The sequence below is a fragment of the Eulemur rufifrons genome, chromosome 1, assembly GCF_041146395.1.
Source record: "Eulemur rufifrons isolate Redbay chromosome 1, OSU_ERuf_1, whole genome shotgun sequence".
Classification (NCBI taxonomy): Eukaryota; Metazoa; Chordata; class Mammalia; order Primates; family Lemuridae; genus Eulemur; species Eulemur rufifrons.
This window is the reverse complement of record NC_090983.1, coordinates 6,926,587-6,954,232: the sequence shown is the minus strand read 5'-3', so window position 1 is coordinate 6,954,232 and position 27,646 is coordinate 6,926,587. Positions and strand designations below refer to the sequence as shown.

General features: G+C 43.5%; 1 protein-coding gene across 4 annotated transcripts in view; it reads left to right on the top strand.

Moving 5' to 3' along the window:
• The first annotated feature begins 2,039 nt into the window (after positions 1 to 2,039).
• The window catches only part of EIF4E2 (eukaryotic translation initiation factor 4E family member 2), a 30,953-nt gene continuing 5,346 nt past the window's right edge, over positions 2,040 to 27,646 (top strand). Inside the window, exons 1-7 of one of the 4 annotated variants that reach the window (XM_069470156.1) lie at positions 2,040 to 2,106; positions 7,755 to 7,869; positions 9,626 to 9,760; positions 14,623 to 14,727; positions 16,665 to 16,817; positions 16,906 to 17,042; positions 23,836 to 23,914. In XM_069470156.1, the coding sequence (XP_069326257.1) occupies positions 2,087 to 2,106; positions 7,755 to 7,869; positions 9,626 to 9,760; positions 14,623 to 14,727; positions 16,665 to 16,817; positions 16,906 to 17,042; positions 23,836 to 23,881 (711 nt within the window). In that variant the 5' untranslated portion in view covers positions 2,040 to 2,086 and the 3' untranslated portion in view covers positions 23,882 to 23,914. Of the gene's footprint in view, positions 2,107 to 7,754; positions 7,870 to 9,625; positions 9,761 to 14,622; positions 14,728 to 16,664; positions 16,818 to 16,905; positions 17,043 to 18,789; positions 19,056 to 23,835; positions 23,915 to 27,646 lie in introns of those variants that run through there. The other 3 variants (XM_069470074.1, XM_069470246.1, XM_069470333.1) reach the window with 3 other exon arrangements.

The window sequence follows — 27,646 nt, the reverse complement described above, 5'->3', positions numbered from 1 at the left end:
AATCAACTTCTTCCAAACTCCAGTTAATGTTGACATTTTGACCTCCTCCCATGAATCACAAATATTCTTAATGGCATCTAGAATGGTGAATCCTTTCCAGAAGGTTTTCAATTTACTTTGCCCAGATCCATCTGAGGAATCATTATCTATGGCAGCTATAGCTTTATGAAATGTATTTCTTAAATAATAAGACTTGAAAGTTGAAATCACTCCTTGATCCATGGGCTGCAGAATAGATGTTGTGTTAGCAGGCATGAAAACAACATTAATCTCCTTGTACATCTCCATCAGAGCTATTGGGTGACTAGGTGCATTGTCAATGAGCAGTAATATTTTGAAAGGAATTTTTTTTTCTGAGCAGTAGGTCTCAACAGTGGGCTTAAAATATTCAGTGAACCATGCTGTAAACAGATGTGCTGTCATTCGGGCTTTGTTGTTCCATTTATAGAGCACAGGTAGAGTCGATTTAGCATAATTCTTAAGGGCTCTGGGATTTTCAGAATGGTAAATGAGCATTGGCTTCAACTTAAAGTCACCAGCTGCATTAGCCCCTAACAAGAGAGTCAGCCTGTCCTTTGAAGCTTTGAAGCTGGGCATTGACTTCTCCCCTCTAGCTATGAAAGTCTTAGATGGCATCTTCTTCCAATAGAAGGCTGTTTCGTCTACATTGAAAATCTGTTGTTTAGTGTAGCCACCTTCATCAATTATCTTAGCCAGAGCTTCTGGACAACTTGCTGCAACTTCTACATCATGACTTACAGCTTCACCTTGCACTTTTATGTTATGGAAACGGCTTCTTTCCTTAAACCTCATGAACCAACCTCTGCTAGCTTCGAACTTTTCTTCTGCAGCTTCCTCACCCCTCTCAGCCTTCATAGAATTGAAGAGAGTTAGGGCCTTGCTTTGGATTAGGCTTTGGCTTAAGGTAATGTTGTGGCTGGTTTGATCTTCTATCCAGACCACTAAAACTTTCTCCATATCAGCAATAAGGCTGTTTCGCTTTCTTATCATCCGTGTGTTCATTGGAGTAGCACTTTTAATTTCCTTCAAGAACTTTTCTTTTGCATTCACAACTTGACTGACTGTTTGGCGCAAGAGGCCTAGCTTTCGCCCTATCTCAGCTTTCGACATGCCTTCCTCACTGAGCTTAATCATTTCTAGCTTTTGACTTAAAGTGAGAGAGGTGCGACTCTTCCTTTCACTTGAACACTTAGAGGCCATTATAGAATTATTAATTGGCCTAATATCAATATTGTTGTGTCTCAGAGAATAGGGAGGCCCAGGAGAGGAAGAGGAATGGGGAATGGTCCTTTAGGGGAATGGTCAGAACACACACAACAGTTACAGCTTAAGTCCACCACTGTCTTATATGGGTGTGGTTTGGGCGCCCCCAATTACAATGGTAACATCAAACATTACTGATCACAGATCACCATAATGGATATAAAAATAATGAAAAAGTTTGAAATATTTCGAGAATTACCAAAATGTAACACAGACACACGTGTTACAGATGTTAACACAGTGGACACATGCTGTTGGAAAAATGGCGCCAATAGACTTGCTCCACTCACGGTTGCCACAAACCTTCAATTCGTAAAAAAACGCAGTATCTGTGAAGCAATAAAATGACGTATGCCAGTACTACAGTATAGTAGCGTCACTGCCAGACAGGAAAGAGCCTCAAAGAGGTTGAGAGAGATACCGGAGGGTGCGGCCAGCACTGGAGGTGGAGTCGGGATTTTTACCAAGCTGCGAGTCCAGAGCCCGCGCTGTCAACGACGCGGTGCTGCCTTGCTTTCCGAGCCGCTGCGGGAGGGGCCAAGACGCGCTCCCTTAGGCCGCGGGCGACCCACAGTGACGAGGAACCTGGACACAGCCGAGGCCCGCAGCTACCTAGCCATTGAGACCAGGCCTCTGCGCAGCCGCCCTGGGCTGGCGTCCTGGGATTAGCTGCCCCCCACCGGGCATGCGCGCCGACGTTCCGCAGCGCCCGGCGCAACCGGAAGTGACCGGGCCCAAGGCGGAGGGACCCGGTGGAGCGGAAGTCACTCCGTGAGGCTGTGGAGACAGCGGCAGCGAGAGGATGAACAACAAGTTCGACGCGTGAGTGGCGCGTGGCCGGCCCCCCGGGGCCCCTTCCACCAACCGTTTCCCCGCGCCTGCCCCCGGTGGGGCCAGGGCTGCGCGAACTGCGGTACCGGCCTCCCTCCTGGGCTCGAGGGGCGGCCGGACCTGGCCTGGGCCGCGGGGAGGAGGGGGCTGGGGAGCGATGGTTGCAGGGGTCCCGGAGACGTCAGGGGGGCGTCCAGACCGAGGGCGAAGCGCGAGGTCCGGGTGAGGAGTGGCCGTGCCGCTCGGAAGGAGGAAATTTTAGGACGCCCCGCCCCTGTGGGTGCGGGTTGCCGGCGACGTGGAGGGGTGGAGACCTCAGCAGTTTGGTGGTTCCTGCAGCCTTGCCGCCCTACCTCTGAATTCAACTTTCATCACACATTTTCTCGGTGATTTGGGCAAGTCGCCTCTCCGCCTCAGAGCCTCAGTTTTCTCATCTGCATGGTGGGGACGGTAACAGCCTGTGTCTTAAGAGTTGTAAAGATGCAATGAGGTAATGTGGCTGCTGCGCTCAGCACAGTGGAGGGCTCAGTTGCGGAATTCTCATCATCTCTCTAAAACTCTTCCTACTGTCCTTTTTCCTCCCCCTCCTGTTGCAGTCTTCCATCACACTTGCCAAGAGCTAGGTGTACTTTGTCGTTGCCGCCTTCTGCACTCTAAAGGACCCGCTCTGATTCCTAGTTTCACCATCAAATAGTTTGGAGGTACAGAAAGGAAATGCAAAAGTATCCTTGCTCCAAGGATTGTGTCTTGAGGTATATTATGTTCTTACCTCTTTTCTAGTGATCTAGTAAATCTGTCTTCTCATCTGAAAACCTGGCTTTCTAGTCCTAGACCCACCAGTTACCAGTTATTTCACAGCAGAAAAGTCCCAGTCTCTGAGCCATGTTGTCCAGACCACATTAGTGGATAGTACCCTGATGCTGCACCCGGGTGTGCTAAGGATCAAATTACACTTGGCAGTGCTTCAAGGTACTTGTGCAAATTGCTAAATAGTGAGATATAAATGTACAGTAGCATTACTATTAGTTTAGGTTGTGACCTGGTGCTACTGATGGGAAATTGGGGTTTTTCCAGTACAGCCAGTGCTGGTGTGCAAATTCAGGGGATACTGGATTTGTAACACTCCAGGCAGCTCAGGAATGTTTTCTGGTTGCTGAAAGGTCTCTGCTTCTTTAGAAAAATCTTTGGCAGACCCCTTCTCCATCCTGCTGCTTAGTTGAGCCCGTCTCTGTATGAGCCCCTTCTCCCACCTCGACCCTCACTCCCATCCCCACCATAAACCCTGCAACACCTAACTCTAGATCTAAATCCTGCCTCAGTGAAGCTCTCGAGAACACTTATCCCTTCCCCCACTAATTTGAGCAAATCAGATTTCTCCCTAAGAAGATGTTTTATGGGTCATCTAGCTCAGTCCTACCCAAATTATTTGGGGGTCTACAGTAAGAATGGCAATAATGGGCTTCACAGGCATCTTGCTAGGTTCTTTTCATATGTTATTTCTTCTCTTTCTAACAACCCTGTGAAGTGGGTCTTGTTACCTCCTTTTATAGATAATGATAATGAGGTTCTCCAAGGTTAAGTCACTTGTCCAAGAGAACTGGAAGAGCCATCCCAGGTTTGTGGTTTAACCTTGGTTCAAGCACCTCTTGACAAAAAATAACCTGGGTGATTTTTTTTTTTTTTTAACCTGTTTTCTATGATTCAGGAACCTGGGCCATTTTAATACTTCTGTTTATTAACTACTTTTTGTTTGTTTTTTATTTTACATTTTTTCCATTGAGTTCCTAGCCAAAGGATAATTATTATTAACTATTATATTATATATACAATAGTGTAATCTGGTTGGCTCAGATTAAAGAGGAGCTCTCACCTCCTTTAGTGTGTGGATTCTGCTTCTCTAAATGTAACTGAAGATTGTAATTGCTTTTGGGGGGAGGGGGAGGCCCCCCTATTGACATGTAAAACCCTAAGATGCTTTCACAAGAACTGCAGTCCCACCTGTAATAAACTTGGTTTTCAGATCTAGATGCCGTGCTTGATTTTGTCCCTGTTCTATATCATTTGCTTTTTATTCTATATCAGTCTTTTGGCCCATTCTTAACTATTGTCTAAACCACTTATTTGGCACTCATCACTTTGACTTTAGAGATCCATTCATTAAACTGGTTTGTTTTATGCCATTGTCTGATGGTGGAGTGTAAAGATGAATTGGACCAAGTTTCTACCCTTAAGGAATTGGTCTAGTTCAGAGAATGTGAGGAAATACCTGGGCAGAAGCTTGGTAACTAAGGTGCCACTCAGTCTGGATATCCTCAGAGATGCTAATTGCCTATGGAGCACTGATTTTTCAGTCTGAGTTGTATCTTGGCTCAAATCTATCTTCAAGTTGGGAAGAGTAGCCCATGAAAAATAGGATATAAAAGATTTGCCTTAAATGTAGGCTCAGAGGGCAGGGTGTTTGGTTAGCTCCACCCTCGAGAAATAAAAGCAGTAGATGAAGGTCCATTAAGGTTTCCATTTACTGTCTTAGAAGGGAGGGGAAAGTGGTCCAGGGGTCACAGTAACATTGTTTCTTCTCTCACATAATTATTTTTCTTGTTCTTTCTCTGTTTCCTGGTATTGATCAGCAGCAAAGCCACTGAATAGAAGGAAACTTAAATATCACTTTTCTTGGGGCTAGCAAAAATGGGAGATGCTGGGGTGACTGTGCCCCTCTTCAGCCAAGATCTAGTGCCAGGGGATCCCAAAGGCTGTTGTCGGGGGTGGAAGCCAAGAAGAGAGGAAAGTAGTTGCATATCTGGGATGTGCCCTAAAGAAGAGAGTTAGGAGCTGTCTTGGGGCTAAGCAGAAGAACCTGTGAGATGTGCTTGATCGGGAGACCAAAAAAACTGGCTGTGATAGCATAGCTGGGACAAATGCATACATTTATATGGGAAAATTCAAAAAAGGGGAGCTTGACTCAGTCTGGGTTGGGAGAGATTAGGAAGTGTTTTCAAGAGAAAGTGCCCCTCAATCTGAATCCTAAAGGATAAATTAACTAGGCAAAGAGTGGTTTCTTGAAGAGAGATCACATCATGAGCATAACAGAAGGGAGAAATTGGGAAACTGCAATTAGGTTGATACAGCTGGAGTGAAAGGGGTTTGTTGAAACCAGGCAGGAGATGATGTTGGCACATGAGGGCAGAGCAGGGGCCCTTGCACCAGGCTGAGGCATGTGTATGTATGTTTGTGCTTAATCTCTTTAATTAGATCCTTGGGGACAGGCACTCTGATACTGTGGTAGCTGATACACACAGTAAATGCTTGGTAAATGTTGGTAATTTTTAATCCATGGAACTTGTATGCTAGACAGGCTCATTTTGAAAAGAGAGCCAAGCCAACTCAAGTTTAATAAAGGGGGAGGCTTTTTTTTCTGCTGTGACAAGGGATCCGTTCGTCATCTGTGTTATAAGGGGTAGGGGGGAGTCTCCTAAGCATAGATAATGGTCTCCCAGAAGTCCAAGGAGACTGAACTAAGCCAGAGAGATGGTAGCATTAGTGTCAAAGTCAAACTCTTCTCTCCACTTTCTCTGCTCATTGCTCTCTTCTCTTTCCCTTTACTGGCCTTCTCTGCTTTTGCTCATTGTCTTTGTTCTCTTATGGCTTTTCTTGCATGGGGCCCATATGGCTGCCCCAGCTCGTGAACCTGTTATCTTTCATCTCCTAGATGAAATGCTCAGGGAAGAATCTGCTCATATTTTTGAGTAACACCTCCCTGAGACATAGGTTTTTGGCCATGCTGTACTGCCCTTTGGTCAGGTGTTCTTCCTAGTTGTGTCTTGACAGGGTAGGGATGGGGAGGTTCATGGCACAGGGTGTGACCACTTGATTGTATATCCTACAGCTAGGGCTGTGAAATGGGTAGAGCAGGTGACCCAACATAAGACTAGCTCATCCACTCTAATATTTTTTGGGTGCTTATTATATGCTAGGCACTGGGGGTGCCTGTCTCCAAGGATCTAGTTAGCAGGCAAAAAACAAACTACAAATACAAAATATTCTACAACAGGTTTCTGTATCTGTGTAGGATAATATGTGAACTATAATTAGAGCATTTCTAGTATCATTCTTGAGAATTGCCTAACTTCATTTGACTATACATATCGTTATTGGGGTCAAAAAGATGATTTTGGAGAATATGATGAGTTACTGGTCCAGTTCTAGAATAAATGGCATTTTTATTATTTTTGTGGACTCACTTTCCATTTATCTCTTTGTCTGCATCCAGTGAATTTTAGGTGTACCTGAAAGCCTTAGGGGTAGCTTCACTGCTCCTGAGAGGGTAGTCGGTAAAGTACATTTGACTCTGTTTATGAAGCAAGAACACGTTCATTCCTTCTTTCAGTCACGTATTTTTCCTTTTCATTTAACATTTATTCAGCATCTTTTTTTTCCCCCCCCAATATTTTTTTTTTTTTTTTTTGGAGACAGAGTCTTGCTCTGTTGCCCAGGCTAAAGTGCCGTGGAGTCAGCCTAGCTCACAGCAACCTTGAACTCCTGGGCTCAAGCAATCCTCCTGCCTCAGCCTCCCGAGTAGCTGGGACTACAGGCATGCGCCACCATGTCTGGCTAATTTTTTCTATATATTTTTAGTTGTCCAGCTAATTTATTTTCTATTTTTTTTTAGTAGAGACGGGGTCTCGCTCTTGCGCAGGCTAGTCTCCAACTTCTGAGCTCAACTGATCCCCCTGCTTTGGCTTTCCATAGTGCTAGGATTACAGGCGTGAGCCACCGCACCCGGCCTATTCAGCATCTTCTTGTCCTGGGTGCAGGAGACCAAGATGAATCAACACTGGGAACTCTCCATCTAGTAGGAAAAACAGACATGGAGGAATGGCACCTTAGGCTGTGGGGGTAGTGTTTGCAAATGGCACTGTTGTGGGAACAGAGGTTGCTGAAGGAGGGATGGAGAATGCCGGCTGGCAGGAGTCAGATTCTAAAGGATCTTATATTTTATTGTCCCTTATCTTAGAGGATGGGCATCAAAGGGTGAGAGACGTTGAAAGTTTTAAGCATGGAAGTTAAATGATCAGATTTGCATTTAGAAAGATAATGCTGGTGGAAGGATGGTTGGAGGGTAAGAGATTTGTGTTAGGGAGACCATTTAGGAATTTGTTGTAATGATTGAAATATCAGGAGAAGAGAGCCTGAACTAAAGCAGTGACAGTGGGGATGGATAGGAGAGATGGTAAGAAGGAAAAGTAGCAGTATAGATAAGTAAGTTTTTAACCTTCATTTGAAATGCCAAAGCAGTTATTTAATCCAGAAACTCTTTTCATTATTGACTGTATTTTTGGCAAAGAAAAATCCCTTAAACTGTTTACCTTAAACAATCCCTTTAACTGCATTTTTGTGTGGGTTATTAGAAAACTAACAGTGCTTCCTAGAGTTCACAAGTTAGCTGATGAGTGTTTCATTTTTGTTTAATTCTCCTAATTTGCCTGCCTTCATTCCTTTGCCCGTCTCTCATCTCACATGCATCCCATGGCCTGTATTTTGAGAGATTTTGGGTTGGCTAGATTGGTAGTTTGTGGTGGCTTCGTTAGGTAAGTAAGAATCAGCTTAGTCATGGAATGGTATTGTTTTGTCTTCCCATTTAGCTTAAAAGATGATGACAGTGGGGACCATGATCAGAATGAAGAAAACAGCACACAGAAAGATGGTGAGAAGGAAAAAACGGAACGAGACAAGAATCAGAACAGCAGCAAAAGGAAGGTGAGTTTTACATACACAGATGTAGTTGTTTTTGGATTTGAGACTTCGTTATTTTGTGAAATCTGTTAATCTGGAAAATACCAAATTAACTTGCTGGTATCCTGTTTTCGAATATCTGAATTTGTTCTCAAAAAAAGATTTTGGAATCACTGTGGTTCATTTTGGGACTTAGAACTTTTCTCTTGCCACAAGATCTTTTTTTTTTTTTTTTTTTTTTTTTTGGAGACAGAGTCTCTCTCTTTTGCCCTGGCTAGAGTGCTGTGGCATCAGCCTAGCTCACAGCAACCTCAAACTCCTGAGCTTAAGCAATCCTACTGCCTCAGCCTCCCAAGTAGCTAGGACTACAGGCATGCGCCACCATGCCTGGCTAATTTTTTCTATATATTTTTAGTTGTCCAGATAATTTCTTTCTATTTTTTAGTAGAGACGGGGTCTTGCTCTTGCTCAGGCTCGTCTGGAACTCCTGACCTCTAGCGATCCTCCCACCTCGGCCTCCCAAAGTGCTAGGATTATAGGCATGAGCCACTGCGCCCGGCCTTGCCACAAGATCTTGAGGTGCTGCCTTGCTTGCAGCATTCTCCTAGTTTGAGATGGGGGAGATTAACGCTGGAGTTTAACAAGGCTGTTAGCTGCTTCATAAGTTGCTGTGGAGTATTTCAAATCCTACAAATTTTAGATTCTTCAGTCAGTAATAGTCTAAGTTGAAAAGGACATGGAAAAGAGAAAATTTAGGCCGGGCGTGGTGGCTCACGCCTGTAATCCTAGCACTCTGGGAGGCCGAGGTGGGCGGATCGTTTGAGCTCAGGAGTTCGAGACCAGCCTGAGCAAGAGCGAGACCCCATCTCTACTAAAAATAGAAAGAAATTATATGGACAGCTAAAAATATATATAGAAAAAATTAGCCGGGCATGGTGGTGCATGCCTGTAGTCCCAGCTACTCGGGAGGCTGAGACAGGAGGATTGCTTGAGCTCAGGAGTTTGAGGTTGCTGTGAGCTAGGCTGATGCCACGGCACTCACTCTAGCCTGGGCAACAGAGTGAGACTCTGTCTCAAAAAAAAAAAAAAAAAAAAAAGAGAAAATTTAGAGAATGAGGGAAAGATCAGTTTTTTCCTTGAAATGTCAAAGAATCATTAGTTCATTTATTCCACAATATTGAATACTCTCCAAGTGTAAGCATTTTATGCTAGGTGCTAAGAGGACACAAAGGGGAATGAAACTGTGGATCAAGGAGCTTACATTTAATAGCAGTAATAATAATAATAGCTGACATTTACTGAGCACTTGCTCTGCGCTAGGCACTGTGCTAAGCACTTAATATCCACTAACTCATTTGATCCTCTCAACAGCCCCGTAAGGTGGTTATTATTATTATTATTATTATTTTCCCCATTTTGCAGGTAAGAAGCTGAGGCACAAACAGGTTAAACAACTTGCCAGTAAGTGAGAAGAGTATTGTAGAAGAGGCAGTAGTTGGACTGGGCATATGCTAAGATAAGATGCAAACATAAATACCTATTATATGAGGGAGAAAGTTATAAAGGCCGTAAGAACACAGAGAAAGTGTTATGGGAATTTAGAATCAGTTAACTGTTAAGGAAATACACTGTGTAAGCAGAATCTTGGGCACATTGCAGGTAATTGAGGTTGTACCTTTTTTCATTGTGGAGGTGGTAAGGACTGACACTGTGAAATGTTCTCTCAGTCTCAGAGCATGTGATGAATGCCCAGGATTAACACACATTCTTTACTTCCCAGGCTGTTGTCCCTGGACCAGCAGAACATCCCCTTCAGTACAACTACACTTTCTGGTACTCCAGGAGAACCCCCGGCCGTCCTACCAGCTCGCAGAGCTATGAACAGAATATCAAACAGATTGGCACCTTTGCCTCTGTGAGTACTTAGTGGTTTAATAGAGTATGCCTTGATAGTACATTTGTGGTTGTATTTGTATCATAATGTTTATTTGCCCTCTTGGTGTAATCTATTTAAGATTATGGTTTCCTTAATTGACTGACCTGAGTCCTGAGATCAGATTTGTTCATTCTTATGTTTCTCACTAGACATTGATAGTTAACATGTAAGTATGAAGTATGAGAATTGTGGAATTGATCAGAAGGGCATGATACAAAAGTACAGGTTTTATTTTCTTATTTAAGTAGACATTTATGAAGTGCTTACTATGTTCAGAGTGTTATGGAGGATACAAAATTTTATAGTACATCATGTCTCTCCTTATGAAGTTTGACAGTAAAGTCGAAAGTAAAGTTTGAAAGTTTCTTTTATATTTAAGAACCTTCCATCAGGGTTTTGGCTGTATTAGTGATTATACGTGAAATAGCATCTTTTTCCTGTGTCCAGGAAGAAAATGAAATCTCTAATAATTGCTTTTGTGAGTACTGTCAGTACAGAAAGCCCAGGCTCTGTCGCATCTCCTGCCCAGGTGTCTTGGTTTGTGAACCCTGAGAAACTGTCTGCAACTAACACCAGTCTTGTTCAACAGAGGTTATTGTGTACCTCCCACGTGCTGTATATTCACTCTCTGGGCAGAATCAAATGCAGGATTTGTCATTTTCTTGAAATTATTGAGGCATTTGTCCTGTTTAAAATGTAGAAACTGGCCAGGCATGGTGGCTCACACCTGTAATCCCAGCACTTTGGGAGGCCGAGGCAAGAGGATCGCTTGAGCCCAGGAGTTTGAGCCCAGCCTGAGCAACATAGTGAGACCCCATCTGTGCAAAAATTAGAGAAATTAGCCAGGCGTGGTGGTGCGTGCCTGTAGTCCCAGCTACTGGGGAGGCTGAGGCAGGAGGATTGCTTAAGCACAGGAGTTTGAGGGTTGCAGTGAGCTATGATGCCACCACTGCTTTCTAGCCTGGGCAACAAAGCAAGACCCTATCTCAAAAAAATAAAGTGCAGAAACTAGAAAAAAATATTATAATAGTAAACATTACAATAAATTAATAAAGAGTAAGGACACAATAATAGATACTTTATTTGTGTAATTTCCTTCAATCGTTATGATAGCCCTGTGAGGTTGGTGATATTATCCATATTTTACTAATGAGTGAAATGGGACTTGGGTTAAGTATCTGATGTGAAGTCTTGAGTCATTCACAGTTCACTTGATTAAGTGAGGGAGCCAGTGTTGAAACTCAGGTTGGGTGGCCTGTGAAAGTCAGTTCCAAGTCCGTACAGTACATGAAATGCATGCCCAGAGGCCCCAACTTTTTAAATGTTGCTTAATAGGCAAACTATGTTTTTTCATTAGTTATTAATCAGATACACATATTTAACTGGTAATCAGATTAGTTGGTTAATGTGAGATCAGCATTACTATGCTGAGTTGATATAATTTCTTTCCAAAGCAAAGATCTTGTTTAGTTGGCCTATGCTGCTTTTAGCACTGGTAAGGTTAGGCTTTTTTGAAATATTACAAATAGCTTGTGTATTGGTTCATAGTTGGCTCAACAAATGTTAAATGAATTCAAGGCCCTGAGAGAGGTCTAAAAGGAATTAAGGCACAGAGCCTGTTCTTAGGGAAATAAGACATGCCCGGGAATTTCTAATACAGGTTAGACAGTGAATGGTGCTGTGGGAAAGGCATGGCTAGGGCACTCTTGGAGTTCAGAGGAAAGAGAAATTGATTCCAACTTGAGGAAAGCTGCCTTAGAAGAGATGGGTTTAAGATTGAATTTAAAGAATTTGAACAGATGATTAGAAAGGAATTCTTGGGAGAAAGAACAATAGAATTAAACTTTTGAAATATCTGTGCATTTGTAACATTCCTCAATCCATCCCAGAAGTTTTGACTGCTTGCTATGTGGGAATGCTAGACATTCCAGATAAAACGGCAGTCATTATGTTATGAACAACTGGTTAAACACTCAGAGGACCAGACAAGGAACTAGACTAGGGAGTTTGTTTTTTTTATTTGTTTATTTTTTTCTTTTATCTACACTTCCATGTTCATTGATAAAGGGAGTGCCATTAAGGATTCTGTTAATGGCTGGGTGTGGTGGCTCACACCTGTAATGCCAGCACTTTGGGAGGCCGAGGCAAAAGGGTGCTTGAGGCCAGTTCTAGACCAACCCAGGCAACATAGTGAGACCATGTCTCTACAAAAGAAAATTAAAAATTAGCTGGGTGTGGTGGCACATGCCTGTAGTTCCAGCTACTTGGGAGGCTGAGCCAGGAGGGTCACTTGAGCCCCAGGTGTTCAAGGCTGCAGTAAACTTAGAATCATGCCACTGCATTCTAGTCTAGGTGACAGAGTGAGACCCTGTCTCTTAAAAGAAATTTTTTTAATTAAAAAAAGGATTCTGGCCGGGCGCGGTGGCTCACGCCTGCAATCCTAGTACTGTGGGAGGCCGAGGCGGGTGGATTGCTCAAGGTCAGGAGTTGGAGACCAGCCTGAGCAACAGCGAGACCCTGTCTCTACTAAAACTAGAAAGAAATTATCTGGCCAACTAAAATATATATAGAAAAAATTAGCCGGGCATGGTGGTGCATCCCTGTAATCCCAGCTACCCGGAAGGCTGAGGCAGTAGGATCGCTTAAGCCCAGGAGTTTGAGGTTGCTGTGAGCTAGGCTGATGCCACGGCACTCACTCTAGCCAGGGCAACAAAGCCAGACTCTGTCTCAAAAAAAAAAAAAAAACCAAAAAGGGATTCTGTTAAATTTTTTTGGAGTAATCATGAATTACGTAATTAGCAAAGTTAGCATTTTTCTTTTCCTCTTATAACAAAGCATATATGAATTTACTCAACTTGTGCAAGGAGGGTTTTTGTTTTGTTTTCTTTTGGCATATATGTTAAGTTGAGTGGTTTATCATGAGCACCATCTTGGGTTAAGCCTTCTTCAGTACTCATTGGATGTGTCACAGAGTGTTTAAAGTCTGCTATCATGTAATTCAAGGCATTAGGAAATGGCTCATAATTTTAAATTCCTCACAGAGAAATAATTACACTGTGAATCCTTTTATCAAATTCAAAGCCGTATTTCCCAGTGGTTCTTAATCCTAATCTTAACAACATTTAAAAGTTGTTAAAATCAAGGTGACTAAGGAGGCAGTATCATGAAATAGAAAGAATACTGGTCTTGGGCATCACAGGCTAATCTATTCTGGTGCTTGACTCTCTGGGCTGGAACAAGCCCTGAAACCATTTTCTCAACTGTAAGATGAAGAATGTAGTTGAGATGATTTCTGAGGTCCATTCTGCACCTCATATTCTGAGTTCGAGCATTTATTTTTTGGTTTCAGTTAGAACTTTCAAAAGCCACCTTTCAAAGTTCAGTGAGATTTCTCGAGCTGCTTAATTTCATCTCCCTTATGGTTTGGATATAAGACTGTGTAGTTTGGCTGTAAGATCGGAGGAAACCAAACTGTTAAAGCGGTTGTTTACTGGGGAAGTGGGGATGGTTGGTGTGCTTTCTCCCCACCACACCCCTCCAGTTCTCATTCACAGTGAGCCACTGGTGCCAGTGGGTGTACTTTGTTTCTTTCAGCTGTGTTAGGGTAGATAAAGGTTTAGATTATTACTTATTGTGTTCATATGACAACTTAATGTCCCAAATCACTGTGCAGTTAAGCTTCACAGTTGAGGTGAGGCACTGTGTTAAAGGCCTACAAATGGCATTAGTTCCTGGCTTCTTTCTATCACAAAAGATACATCTCAGGTTCCTGTTCCAGAGAGGAACTGAAGGACAGCTGTTTCATGCAGTGTAAGGTAGATTTCTCCTCAGTTGCTACCCAAGTCTGGAAATATGACCTGAAACTGTCTGCTCAGCCCGTTTTCAGCTACACAGTTATGGTATCTTGCTGTGTGTTGATTGAGAGCCTCCTCAGCAGTGTGTTGGCAAATACCAGCTGTTTCTCTACAGACTCTTCTGTTTCCTCTTTTCTCCTAAAGTGTGCCTCTTTGCTGGCCAGTACTTAGTAGGTGTTCTCTGTGAATAGGGAAATAATATCTCCCGTTAAGACATTAACAAGAGAAACAGGACTCCTATGATGAATGTAAATAAGCATACATTTGATAGAAAAATACGTCTAGTTTTCTAACAGGATTATTAAGGAGGGGCAAGGAGAAACATAATTTTTCTAGCTAAGAAGAAAGACTTAAACCTTAGCCACGAGAAGCTAAGTCCTTTTTGATTTTGGACTTTCCTGGTCTTAAGCAACAGCACCATGATATAGAGTAGTACATGTGGTTGATGCTATCACTTCTGTTCAGTAACTACACAGATTTAAAATGTATTTCATTCTAGCTAATGCTATATTTTATTTTCCAGCTAAACAATCTTTGATAAGGAAGTGATTTGGTTCTAAAAAAATATGCATTCAGGCAGAGGCTGTGTGGAACTTAATAGGCCTCAAGACTAAAAGGTTTACATTGTACAAAAAACTGGTCCTCTTACTGCATGTGATGATTATCCTGCAGCTTCAGTGGAGAGTACATATTAACATGGCTTTACCAATTAAAGCTCCTAGCTGAGGCAAGCATTTCTCACCCAAAGAGTTTATTCTTGTGTTGTCAGTGTCACATTTTTCTTTTATCAAACTATGATATGCTTTTCCTCTAACATGTCCTCCTTTCCACACAATGCCACAAATGAAAATGTGTTCCCCCGAAAAGGATAGCCTGTAGCAGTGCCCTCCATGCTTATGTTCTTAAATCTTATGATACATTCTAAATCTTTAGATACATTCAAAGCAAAAGACATATCTTTTATACCCTGGGGCCTTCTCTCTGCAGGTGGAGCAGTTCTGGAGGTTTTATAGCCATATGGTACGTCCCGGAGACCTGACAGGCCACAGTGACTTCCATCTCTTCAAAGAAGGAATTAAACCCATGTGGGAGGTAAGGACTGAGGGCCTCTGACTGCTTTTTCAAGCAAGTTCGTTTTGTTTTTAGCCCTGCCAATGTTAAAAGTATTTTTAAAGTCTTCTCTTGGCTCATGCCTGTAATCCTAACACTCTGGGAAGCCAAGATGGGAGGATTGCTTGAGGTCAGGAGTTTGAGACCAGCCTGAGCAAGAGCGAGACCTCATCTCTACAAAAATTAAAAATCAGCTGGGCGTGGTGGCAGGCTCCTTTAGTCCCAGCTACTGGGGAGGCTGAAGCAGGAGGATTACTTGAGCCCAGGAGTTTGAGGTTGCTGTGAGCTGTGATGACTTCACTGCATTCCAGCCCTCAAGCGATCCTCCCACCTTGGCTTTCCAGAGTGCTGGGATTACAGGTGTGAGCCACCGTACCCAGCCAAGAGAAGACAGTCTCACTGTCTCAAAAAAAAAAAAAAAAAAAAAACGAATAAATAAAATCTCTCAAAACTGCATCACTATTTGGTATATCCTTGGAACCTAGACCTCTGTGTAAAGGCACTGATGCCACTGCTTGTCTATGTGGGTTGGTGCTGGGTGGTTTTTTAAAGATTATTTTATGACTAAAATAGTGTTATAACATTAAAAGATTCTTTTTTAGTACTCTATTCCCATAGAACCCATGGGTGTGGGTGTGTGAGTGATGTTTTTACATAGTATACATATGATTAAAGTGGGTAAGAAAATAATCTTGCTAAGTTCTGTGATCTCTTTGCAGAGGCATTGGTTGGCTGCATTCTGGTATAGTGCATCTTCTGATGCCAGGGCATTTTTCTAGAAGACAAATGTGGCCACATCTACCTTCTCATCCTCCCCACCCCCATCTTTCATAGCTCTCCATTGATCACATGATCTTGCACCTTATTTACCTTTCAAGCCTCATCTCCGGTCATCTCTAAATCTTCCCTTCCCGCAGCCGGCCCCTCCTGTTTACGGCTCCCTGACTCACACTCAGTTTGTGCAAAGCATGTCCTTCCCAGTGCCCCCTCTCTTCCTGCCCAACTCCTGTTTCCCTCAGGACCTAGCTTAAATGTTTCCTCTTCTTGAGTGTTTCCGACTGTCTTGTTCTTCTGTAACATATTGTGCATCTCTCTGTTACCTCTGCACTTGTAATTATAGCAGCATTACTGTAATTAATTTTCTTGTCTGTCTCCTCTAGTAGGCTAGATATAGGTAGAGATGGGGCTTCGTGTCTTTGTACTTGGTGTGTAGTGACACTCTGAAAATATTTAGCAAGTGAAGTGATGAATAATCTGTGCTTGAAATGTGACATCGTTTCATTTTGATTCCTAAAATAATTCCAGTAAAAAGAGACTATTTTTAGGCCGGGCGCGGTGGCTCACGCCTGTAATCCTAGCACTCTGGGAGGCCGAAGCGGGTGGATCGCTCGAGGTCAGGAGTTCGAGACCAGCCTGAGCAAGAGCGAGACCCCATCTCTACTAAAAATAGAAAGAAATTATATGGACAACTAAAAATCTATATAGAAAAAATTAGCCGGGCATAGTGGCGCATGCCTGTAGTCCCAGCTACTCGGGAGGCTGAGGCAGTAGGATCGCTTAAGTCGAGGAGTCTGAGGTTGCTGTGAGCTAAGCGGACGCCACGGCACTCACTCTAGCCTGGGCAACAAAGTGAGACTCTGTCTCAACAACAACAAAAAAAAAGAGACTATTTTTAAAAGGTCTGTTTAGCCATTTTATTATTAATAAATGGCTTATGCCAAGGATCCCAGCCTTGTTTTTCTTTTGTTTTTCCATTTCTTCTCTTCCTAGTGCTACTGCCATTTTTTTGTATAGGGTTGAATAATTGTAAAATGACAAGATTTCTTCATACTCAAAGGATTTTTGTCTATTTACTGCCTTAATGCAAAAGAAAAAGAGCAAACCATATTTTAATGTCAACACTTTCTGTCTTTTTACAGGATGACGCAAATAAAAATGGTGGAAAGTGGATTATTCGGCTCCGGAAGGGCTTGGCCTCCCGTTGTTGGGAGAATCTCATCCTGGCCATGTTGGGGGAACAGTTCATGGTTGGAGAGGAGATCTGTGGGGCTGTGGTCTCTGTCCGCTTTCAGGTAAGCCACCAGTCTGGTTTCTTGTGTTGCCTTTGCTCCCCTTACTGCCTCTGGTTTGCTTTTATGATTCCTTCTGTTCCTCCGGTAGGAGGACATTATTTCAATATGGAATAAGACTGCCAGCGACCAAGCAACCACAGCCCGAATCCGGGATACGCTTCGACGAGTGCTTAACCTACCTCCCAACACCATTATGGAATACAAAACTCACACCGACAGCATCAAGTACGTGTTGGGGGGCATTGGGGGGACATGTCCCTAAGTTTAGCAGAAGGAGATCCATAGATGGCCCCAGAGGAATATGGTCGCACAAGAGACTAACTTGTGGAGAAGGGACAGACCAGGCTTTCCCTCCAGGGCTTCTGGCCACTTGCTGCAGTTCTTTGTCGTGAGGCTCCCTGCCCACCACGCTGCCGGGTGCTCTGTAGCAGAGAGAGCCCTTCTGCAGAAACCCAGTTGCACTGCCTGGGCTTGCTTAATTTCTACAGTCTGTCTTGTCTTTCATATGCTGACCACTATCTTAAAATGAAAGACAAAGCACTTTTCTTTTTCTTGCTGCTTTTTAAAGATAATTTCACTGAACAATGAAGTCCTCTTCCCTGCCCACCCCTCACCCTACTTTTGCACGTCTTTTTAACCTATTAGCTTCAGTCTGTTTTCTTTGTCCTGGGAAATTGACTACTTATCAGGAATGACTCTATTTCCTTGTGTGTAGAGCTGAAATCGTAGAGGAAACAGGATAGTGTGTGTGAGAGAGTAGAAGGGAAGGGAAGCATGAAGGCCTCAGGGAAAATAAGTTTTGTGATCTCCCGAGGACTCAGGAAAATGGAGCTCCCTGTCCACAGTGAGAATCACTGGTTAGGCTTGCTCCTTCAGTGACTGAGTGTCAGAAATAAGCTCAGGTTATTATGAGAAAGTTGTGAGGATTAGCTGTCAGATCGTCTCAAAACCGGAGGGAGAGCTAGCCAACTAGGAGTCAGGACTTAGGTTTAGTTCTCTCCTATGGCCTCGTATCAGTGTGTGCCTCTGGCAAGTCTCTTTGCAACTCTGCTGTAGTTTTCCCACCTGTAAAATGGGGGCCAGTAATGCTGTATGTAACAAGGCTGTTGTGAGGCTGATTTAATCTTTGTAACTGAGAGTCCTCAGATGGAGAATGCTCTTACAGGGCCAAGTATTATTATTGCTGTTGTCATCATCACTAGTAATATCATCATCGTGTTATTCTTAGTAAAGACTAGTAGTGAGCCCAGTGATTGTGTTCAGCAGGCAGGCCATTTGGGAATCTCTTTCCCGTGCATTCACAGATAATGTTGTGGGTGGAGTAGGCTTAAACCAGCCTAAGTGCCATTTTTTAACTGGGAACACTGCCATGGGAGTTGGTCCATAGTCACATGGCTAGGTATGACTCATCATAGCCACCAACAGTTACTAGCCAGCCGTGGCCCTTGTTGCTTGCCTTGGCAGTCCCATGTTAGCATTGTTTTTCTCTAGGCAAGTTTTTCTTATTCTCTGTTCTGGGATAGAAGTAGTTTCTGCCCTCTAACATTCAGTCCAGGCTGGAGAGATCTACACCTGATTGTAGGATTCTTGTTTTCAAGGTTCCCAAATACCCCCCTCCGCACCCACCCTGAAAGCAAACTTTTCACTTGGATAGGAAAGGGAAAGAGGTATTTTTCATCAACTCTCCCCTCTCTGCTCTTCTCTATTTCTAATACCCTGAGGCAGTTCTTCCTGCCTTTTGTAGAAATGTGTACAAGTCCTTACAGAGTCTAGGAGAGCCTGTGGACTTTTTGCCTTAGACTGCTAGAAAGACTGGCCTGCTGCTCACTACTTTACCCAGAGGTCTGACTCTGGTACTCCAGCCCTGCAGCTGTAGGGACCAGAAAACCTTCCTTGAGACCCAGATACTACTTTCCCTTGCGTCCCCCTCTCTTTCCTCTCCCAATGAGCCAACCTTTTGCACTTCTACTAGAATGCCAGGCAGGCTGGGCCCCCAAAGGCTCCTTTTTCAAAACCTCTGGAAGCCGCGGTTGAATGTGCCATGACCCTCTCCCTCTCTGGATGGCACCATCATTGAAGCTGGCGTCATCGGAGTCTCTTGTTCTGTTGGCGTGCTACCTGGAAGATCCTTCTGTCCTGGACAAGAGGAATTGGAAGAGCATTTTATGTTCTAAGAACAGGCTGACACACAGCAGCTACAACAACAGCTGAGATCACTTAATAAATGGTGCTAAACTAGCTTGTCTCATGCTCTTGCTCTTTATGGTGCATCAAAGATGTGGCCTTTCGGACTGTCACCATATTAAGGGATGGCACAGGCTTCTCCATGGAGGGCCATCCGGGGAATGCAGCCTCATTTCCAAAAGTCCATTGTGTAGTGTCATGTGGCATTTTGTTCCAGGACTGCTGAGGTCTGATATAATGAGGTGACATCTAGCTCTCAAAATAAGACCCTGTTTTCTGGTACTTGAATTTTAGTTTCCGTCTCATCACACTGAGGACCAGAACAGAGTGATTTCTGATTTAGAATTCAGCTTGAAAGTCTGTTAAGGTTGGAAAAGGGGATCCTTAGCCTTTGCTTTGCTGACTTCCACTTGCCTTTACTTCAAAGAAATCTCTTGCTTGGAGGTAAATCTCTGCTTCTGTCTGTGTGTGGCTGTATGTATATAGCTTCCTTGCTTTGTGCTAACGGGATTTTCTCTCTGGTGCCCAAGCCACAAGCTCTTTGCCAGCCTTCTCCCTTCTGCTTTCCCTTTAGAGCCAGATCATCTTCTTTCTGAACTAGCCCTGCTTGCAGGATCTCAAGGTTATAGCCCTTCCCTTTCTCCCAGGCCCAGCGTTACTGTGCATCAGGATCTGGGGTGGGGAAACATCTTCATCCTGTGTGAGTGTGCTCCTTAGGACATCTGACCGTAGCACATGCCAGCCCCTCATGTGCTTTGTGGCTTTGGCTTGTATGTGCTGCAGCTTGGCCTTCAGGCCCCTAACCTGCATGTAGAGTTTCAGCAAGCCTCATGCTACTCTAGGTTTTTGGGGGAGCTACCACCAAAACCAAAAATAAACAATCATTTTTGCAAACAGTGGGTCTGGCTGCCTGAGAGGGTCTGTGAAAGTGGCTGTGGAGTTTTCCAGAGTAGCTGTTCCACTTTGGCAGTGACACCCTATGCTCATACCATCCTGACTTACCCCTAATCTCCACGTGGCCCAGGATCCCACAGAACACACACTGGGACTAGCACTGTGGGCTCAGTGTTCTAGGGGTGTTTGTGTCATGGCTTTTTTGTTTATTGCATATCCAAAATTAGTTGAACCTACCTAGAAAATGGGAGATTTGCTGGCATATGGAAAGGCCCATTCTCTCTGTTTTTAGCACTTGTCAAAGAATTGCCTTCTCTGGCCGTATTGCTATTACCTTCAACTATAGGGTGTCCCAGAAGTCAGCATACATACGGAAAATGGGAAATTGTAGCTAAATGTACCTTTATTTATAAAATATTCATTACAAAATTTTACAAAATTTTTCCTTTGTCTGGAGACTTTTGGGACACCCTGTATTATGTTATATGCATTGACCTTAATTTCAGCTGTATTGTAACTGCTTCAGGGGATGAGCTTGATGTTACCTCCCAGAGTAAAAGTCAATCAGAAAGCACCAAACTGACCTTGAGACCGCTTGATTCTTGTCACACGTGAAAAAAGTCAGAACTAGTTCTGCTTTGTTCTGTTCCTAGTGGTTCTTCCACAGATATGGCTTTGTCTGAGCCAAGGAACTGCTGGGACTTGAGATTGCAAGGAAATGAAGGAAAAGTGAGCCAACAATTATTCTCCCCTAATTAGGGGAGATTAGGGGTGCTGGAAATGGTGAGGGGAGTTTTTTTGAGGCATGGCTTAGATTTTTCAGTCAGGTGTTCCTGATTCCAGCTTGCTATGTTTTGGTCCAATTTCCAATGTCCTACAACTGTTTGGTTTTTCCAGCCTTCCCCTACTCACATAGCTTGTGGCCTTTTCCCACCGCAGCCCTAGGTGACCATAGAGGCATTGACTGCCACACAGCATGGGTAATGAGCATTTTGCTGTAGAGGGCTCCTGCCCATATGTTTACTGCCAGCTCACCCTTAAGAAATAGAAAACTTGTTAAACTGAGCTTTTGCACTGGTCATGACTCCTTTTAATAAGACCAATTCATAGTTGCGTTTTCATAGGTTTGAGTCCTTGCTAGCATCAAGTGACTCACCATATCCTCTGCTTTAAGGAGAAATCTCATAATACAGCCAGAATCATGGGGCCACCAGGATGAAACTATGCCCAAAGCCATATGGAACAGCCGTGCCTTCTGTGAAGAAATTCCTCTTTAGAATTGTCCCATTGCTTCCCTTTGTGCCTCTGGCCTCGAATGGGAAAGGGGAGGACAGGGCCAGCTTCCATAGTGGGCCACAATGCAGGGGAACACTCGCCAGACTTTTCTGCAGAGACTTGAGGGTAGGGGATCCCTCTTTATTCCTTCATCCTGGAGAGACAGGTTGAATCATTGGGACTTTGCTTTACCACATCTAGCTATTGTATTTCAACCTGAACTTTACCATACAGGCAAGGACCAATCCATCCCTTCTCTTGTCATGGCTAAGTCATAGCCCAGTGGTGCTGGGTCACACCAGCATACTTGCTAGGCTGGCTTTGTGTCTGTGAAATGTGCCACCATACTGATAGTTGCAGTGAGGAAGGCCCAGAGTAGCAGGAGGCTGAGCTCTCTAATGAGTATTGAGGGCTGGGTGAGTGGGAAGCTGTGAACCTCACAGACTTTGGACAGGGGTGGAAGGAAGTACAGAATTGCACAGAAATAAGATCTCTCTGCTCTCAGAATTTGCTTTCTGGGGAGATGGGACAAGAGTCGTCTTGGAGGGCTCTTCGTTCCTCTGTAATTTGAATCTGTTCAGAATTCCCTATAGGGTATATTAATCTTGGTAATTTTTTTCTTCTTTTAGAAACTCCAGTCATACGACACTTTTTATGTTTATCTTGTTCTTTCTTACCTTTAAAAGAAGAAAGTTTTAATATTACCTAACATGCCTGGAATGCCAAGGAGAAAATAACTAGTATATTCACAGCTAGTGTTAGATGGTAGATTTGCCTCTTAACCACGCTGTAGGCCTATGAGAGTAAGAGTGATTATACCAAAGACTGTGGCCCACTATTTTATTTACACTGAACCCATGTGAGGAAATTTCTTAATCCAGATTCTTCATATTGAGGTTTAACCTATAGTGAAGTATCATACTTCTGAAGAAACTGGGAGGGCAGTATAATACTAGAGTGGACTAGAGGAGCTCTGAAGTCCATATTTTTTCAGATTCTTGACTTAGAACTGCTTGTTTGGGCTAGTGTAGGTGTGAGCCTTTCTGGAAACAAAAGAATAAATGAAACAAAGCTTCAACACAACCATGTAGTTTCTTGTTGACACCTAAATTGTTTAAAAGAGAGTTTAAATCTCACTGTTAAGAGGAAAGATTTCCTGGTTCTTTTCCCAGAGCATTGGATTTTGCTTTGTCCTTCATTTGGAGTTAAGAATGAAATTGCCTTCTGATGCCACTCAGGAGTCACAAAGTGCATCACATCACCATCTCTCCAGAAAGGGCTGTGGAAGAGATGTCTTGCTGGGGACATTGAGTTTGGGAACTGACAAAAACTGGAACGCTTGTTTGGCAGTCTTTACATAACTTCCTTAATTCAGTTAGCACATACTGGTAGATTTAGGAATACTTTCCAAAGAAACTATTAACTGCAAATCTGCTTCTTATTCTAAGAGGTAGAATGTTATTCTAAGATGTAGATCATTAACTTGTAAATACTGCTGTTCGAAAGAGGGAAATACTAACAAAACTGGTACAAACATTGCCTAGAAGAATGAATTTGTTGTACCAAGTTTCGATATTTAATCCCTCCCTTTCGGAAAAAAAAGAAAGAAAGAAAAGTTACCTGTAGAAAGCCTGGTAGTGAAGTATATTTTAGTGGTCATAATATTAAACATGTAAGGAGTGACACAGTGTGTTGTCACCCTGGGTACTGTGTTACGAAATTAAACCAAAAATGGAATAATTGATAATAAGGAACTTGTGACTTAGAAGCACCAAATTTTATGTATACTCCCCAGGGAACGTATGCTATGGGAGGGCAAAAAGGTAGGAAATCAGCTCCCCTGAGAAAACCTGAGGTTGGGTTAGAGCTTCCGGAAATGTAGAGGGTCTGGTTTTCTCCTTCTGTTACTCGTCCTGCAGTCACCAAGGACCTTTTCTTTGTGGAACATCACCCTGAGAGACTGTGTGCCCTTTCTGTCACATTTTCTTGTCCCTTTCTAACCCCAAATTCTGAATTGAGTTAATCAGCATGAAAGCTGTGGTGAGCATTGTTCCCTAGAAATTTTGAAGTGCCATGATCTACACAGCTTAAAATTTGAGGTAATAGTTAGATATTTCAAGAAACAGATGGAACCTGGCACATTTAGGGTCTGAGTTTAAAAAGGTTAAAAGGCTGGAATGTGAAAGCAGAGAAAATGGTGTAATTTCCTCATTGCATCTTTAAGCATCTTTATGCTGTTGGGTACTTGCCTCTACCCTGAGGGTAAAGCCTGATAAAAAAAGATTGTTTCTACCACCTATTCCCACACACCCAAGGCAGGAAAGGCAGGAAGTGCTACTATAAATTAGAAGTGTTTTTGGTGCTGGTTGAGCTTTAGCTCTGACCTCACTGGCCTTCCCTGAAGCCTTGTTGGAGGAACAGTTGCAAATCCTTGAGGGAGTAGGAGCAGACTTCCCACGGGGAGCAAGTGGGAGAAGTTCCACTCCCCTGAAAGGGCAGGTGCCGCTGCTGATCTGAGAGAGACCTCACTGCTCTGCTCCCCGGTACCTTGGGCTCTGCTCAGCATGGAGGGCATCTGAAATGGGATGTGGGGTTATCGTGTCTGCTCTCTGTTCAAAAGCTTTTGATCTGAATGTGCTATTGTTTTTTGTCTCTGGTTTGCCAGGGCCTGGGAGGAGTTTCATGGCCTGGTGAACAGCAGCGGCCGCTGATCGGACGCTCCCCCTCTGTCTCTCACACTCAGGGTAGGGCCTTGTCTATCTTCTGTGTAACCCTGTGACATACCTCTCAGCCATAGGACCCCTCTTCCCAAAGGGATGCCCTTTTCCCATTTACTCCCAACCTTGCCTCGGCCAACATTGAGCCTCAGAGAAAAACACTGAGTCCCAAACACTGCCCTCCCTGGGTCACGTGTGTTCTGGTGAACCCTGGGCAGACCATTTACCCTCATTATGCCTCTGTTTCCTCATCTGGAAAATGAGGCTCCATGGACCAACAGGTCTCTCAGATCTCTTTCCATGCCAGCATTTCATGATGGTAAATGTGCCACAGATTTTTTTGTTTTGCTCAGATGTGGCCATTGTTAAGCCATCTAGCAGTGTCCTGTGACTAAAGGGCAGTTCTACAGGCCCCAGTATGGGTTAGATGAGAGGTATGTCTCCTGTTTGCTGGTGTTGTTTGTCAGTTGTGAGGAAACAGTGATATAAATTCAAGGTGTCTGTGGTGAAAGTAAATGGGGGCTGGATTTCAGGGCTCTGTAAAAGACAGTTCCAGGTTATACTGTCACTAGACCAGCACACGTGTACTGACAGGGAGAGGCACTGACATAGCAGAGGCTGGGGCAACTAAAGCACTGACTTTAGGAATATTTGGATTTCAATTAAGAGAGTACCAAGTCCGTGTCTGTCTCTGTAGCAAAGGGAAAGGGAATTGGGTAAATTTATTCTGAATGAGAGGAATGGATGAAAGGCCAGTATCTGTATGTGCTGGAGGTGAGAGCCTATTCCTGAGCATCAGACTACCCCTACTGCTGCGATCCCTGAGGGAGGGAGAGAGAGAGAGAGAGCGCGTGCGCGCGCATTTCTAAAATCGGAACACAGCATGTCAGCTGTCATGGCTACTTCAGAATTCCCCCTTCCCAGGAAGGAAATGAGGGTTTTCCAGAGAAGGAGACCTGCATCCTTCACATGGGCTAGAAGAGAAGATGACACTGTGAAGGACAGCAGTAGGTGGCCAGGGGTCTGGTTGCTCTGGGGTGTCAATGTGACCTACAGATAAAACACAGTCACAGAGTTCCTGCACATGGCTGAGGCCACCCATGCCTTTTTTTTTTTTTTTTTTTTAATATTTAATTCCTTTATTCTAAATTCAGTTTCAGATGGTAACGCCACAGTTTAAAAATTTCAATTTAAAAGGTTTCTCCTTGGCCGGTCGAGGTGGCTCACACCTGTAATCCTAGCACTCTGGGAGGCCGAGGCAGGAGGATTGCTTGAGGTCAGGAGTTCAAGACCAGTCCGAGCAAGAGCACGACCCCTTCTCTACTAAAAATAGAAAGAAATTATCTAAACAACTAAAAATACATATATAAAAAAAGAATTAGCTGGGCATGGTGGTGCATGCCTTAGTCCCAGCTACTTGGGAGGCTGAGGCAGGAGGATGGCTTGAGCCCAGGAGTTTGAGGTTGCTGTGAGCTAGGCTGACGCCACTAGGCACTCTAGCCTGGGCAACAGAGCAAGACTCTGTCTCCAAAAAAAAAAAAAGGTTTCTCCTTAAAATTTAGTCAACATAGAATTCTGAGGTGGCTGCTAATATCCACAAGGAGGGAGGTAAAACATGTACCACCTCTAAGAATGGATAAGGTATTGATTTTCAGGCTGGAAAATAGCAAATATTTGAAATAAAATAAGTTAAATTTTTAGAAGCCTGGTGTTAAATGGAATTGTTTTAATAATACCACATTTAATTATTTCTAAGGTTTCTAAGATTTTTTTTGCTTTTAATATTCTTAAAATCAGGATGCATACAGTGAATGTCATAAGAAGGGTTTTGTCATAGTTTAATGGATAGTCTTTCTTTCTTCTCTTCCTTCCTTCCTTTCTTCTTTCCTTTTTTTTTTTTTTTTAGATAGGGTGTGTCTGTGTCTCTGTCTGTGTCTGTCTGTCTGTCTGTCTCTCTCTCTCTCTCTCTCTCTCCCCCCGTTGGCCAGGCTAGAGTACAGTGGCATCATCATGGCTCACTGCAGCCTCAAACTCCTGGGCTCAAGCAATCCTCCTGGCTGATTTTTCTTATTTATTTATTTATTTTTAGAGATGGGGTCTGGCTATGTTGCCCTGGCTGGTCTCAAATTCCTGGCCTCATGAGATCCTCCTGTCTTGGCATCCCAAAGTGCTGGGATTACAGGCATGAGCCACTGCTCCCGACCTGTTTCTTAAAGTACATAAAATGATGGTACCTTTAAAAATCAATAGCATATTAGGTACCATGAGAAAAATCTTTAAAATACAAGTGGAATTGTCAGAAGGGAAGAAAACTTAAAATGACTCCTTCTCCCCTTAGCAGATACTAAATCCCCCCGGAAAAATATCTTTGAATTGCTGTGAAAAGTCATATATTTACATAATTGCCATTTTGTGGTCTCTTTGTTCTTTTTATGGCCCCCTCATATCTTTTTTGTGCAGTGGGGGAGGCAGATGAAGACAGTACTGTGGTTTAAGTGTTCTCCTTGAAGCACAGACTTGGAAGTCTATGAGGAGTGGTTGCATATAAACAAACAAACAAAAAATCCACTTGCTTCATTATCTTAACAGACTTGTAAAGGATTTCATATTGCTACTCTATTGATTTAACGTCGCTTTAAGTGAAAGGAGGTGTTCCAGTAAGATGCTGCCCAGCTCGTACTTGGATCTGCCATGTTAGAGGCCCCTTAACACTTCAGCCTTCTCTCCCTCTCTCCCTTTTCTTTTACCTCTTCTGAGTAGATCATGATCTGTGAAGAAACTTGGTAGGAAAACTGCTATTTAAGTCATACTTTTGAACCACAAATACTTTTCCTCAATTTATCTGCTATTTTATGTCATTACCTATGACTGCTAATATTTTAGGACTATTTCATTTGACTTCCATTACAATAAGTATTTCCCTTTTAAAGTATTTCCCCTTGGCTTAAAAGTCCCAGTTAGCTGCTAGGGAAGGATTCTGGTTACTTAGCTGTCTGGGCTGGCATGCACAGAACCATGATCTACACTGTTGGAGAATAAAGTTGGAGATGCGAGATTGAAATTTGCCCCACCAAACCTAAAAAGAGTTTACAGCTTGATTGAATATGCAAGGAGAGAAAAGGAAGCCAGAACTGGCCTGGGGTGGACAGCTAATAGCCAGAGAATGTTCTCCTGAAGACCACGTGCTCTTAGGTCCATAGTGGCCCCCAGAGCCACTCTTCAGAGCAGAGACTCAGGCAGGGATGTCTCCTTGGATGACTCCTAACTTTCACTTGAGGACCCAGAATCACTTTTGTGCCCTTGGTGGGCACAAGCATAGTGGCAGGTAACTCTTAAGAGAAGGGAGGCATTCTTCTGAGTGACTGCTTTGCCCCGCCCCGTCCACCCTCAGGAGTTAACCTCTGCCTTAGATCATTGTTCCCAGAGTGGGAATTTGTCTCTAGAAGTACAAAAAGGTGAGGCAGAGCGGATAGAAAGCCATGTGAGAATATTTGGGCAACAGTTTTCTTCACAATACCTGGGAAATGTGAAGTTAGAAGCCAGTTTGGATGGGGCTTTCTGATATTTTTGAAACCTCATCTTCAGGACGAAGGAGCATCCAGTAGAGAAAGAATTCTTTTGATTTCCTCCAGCTTTGTGGGACTGTCAGCTCCTGTGTCCTATTCGATAGCCTAAGTGTAGCCTATGTGCCATCACAGCATTGGCAGATGGCTAGAGGGTAGCTTTCAGGAGCTCACTGTGGATTTTCTAAATTTTAGT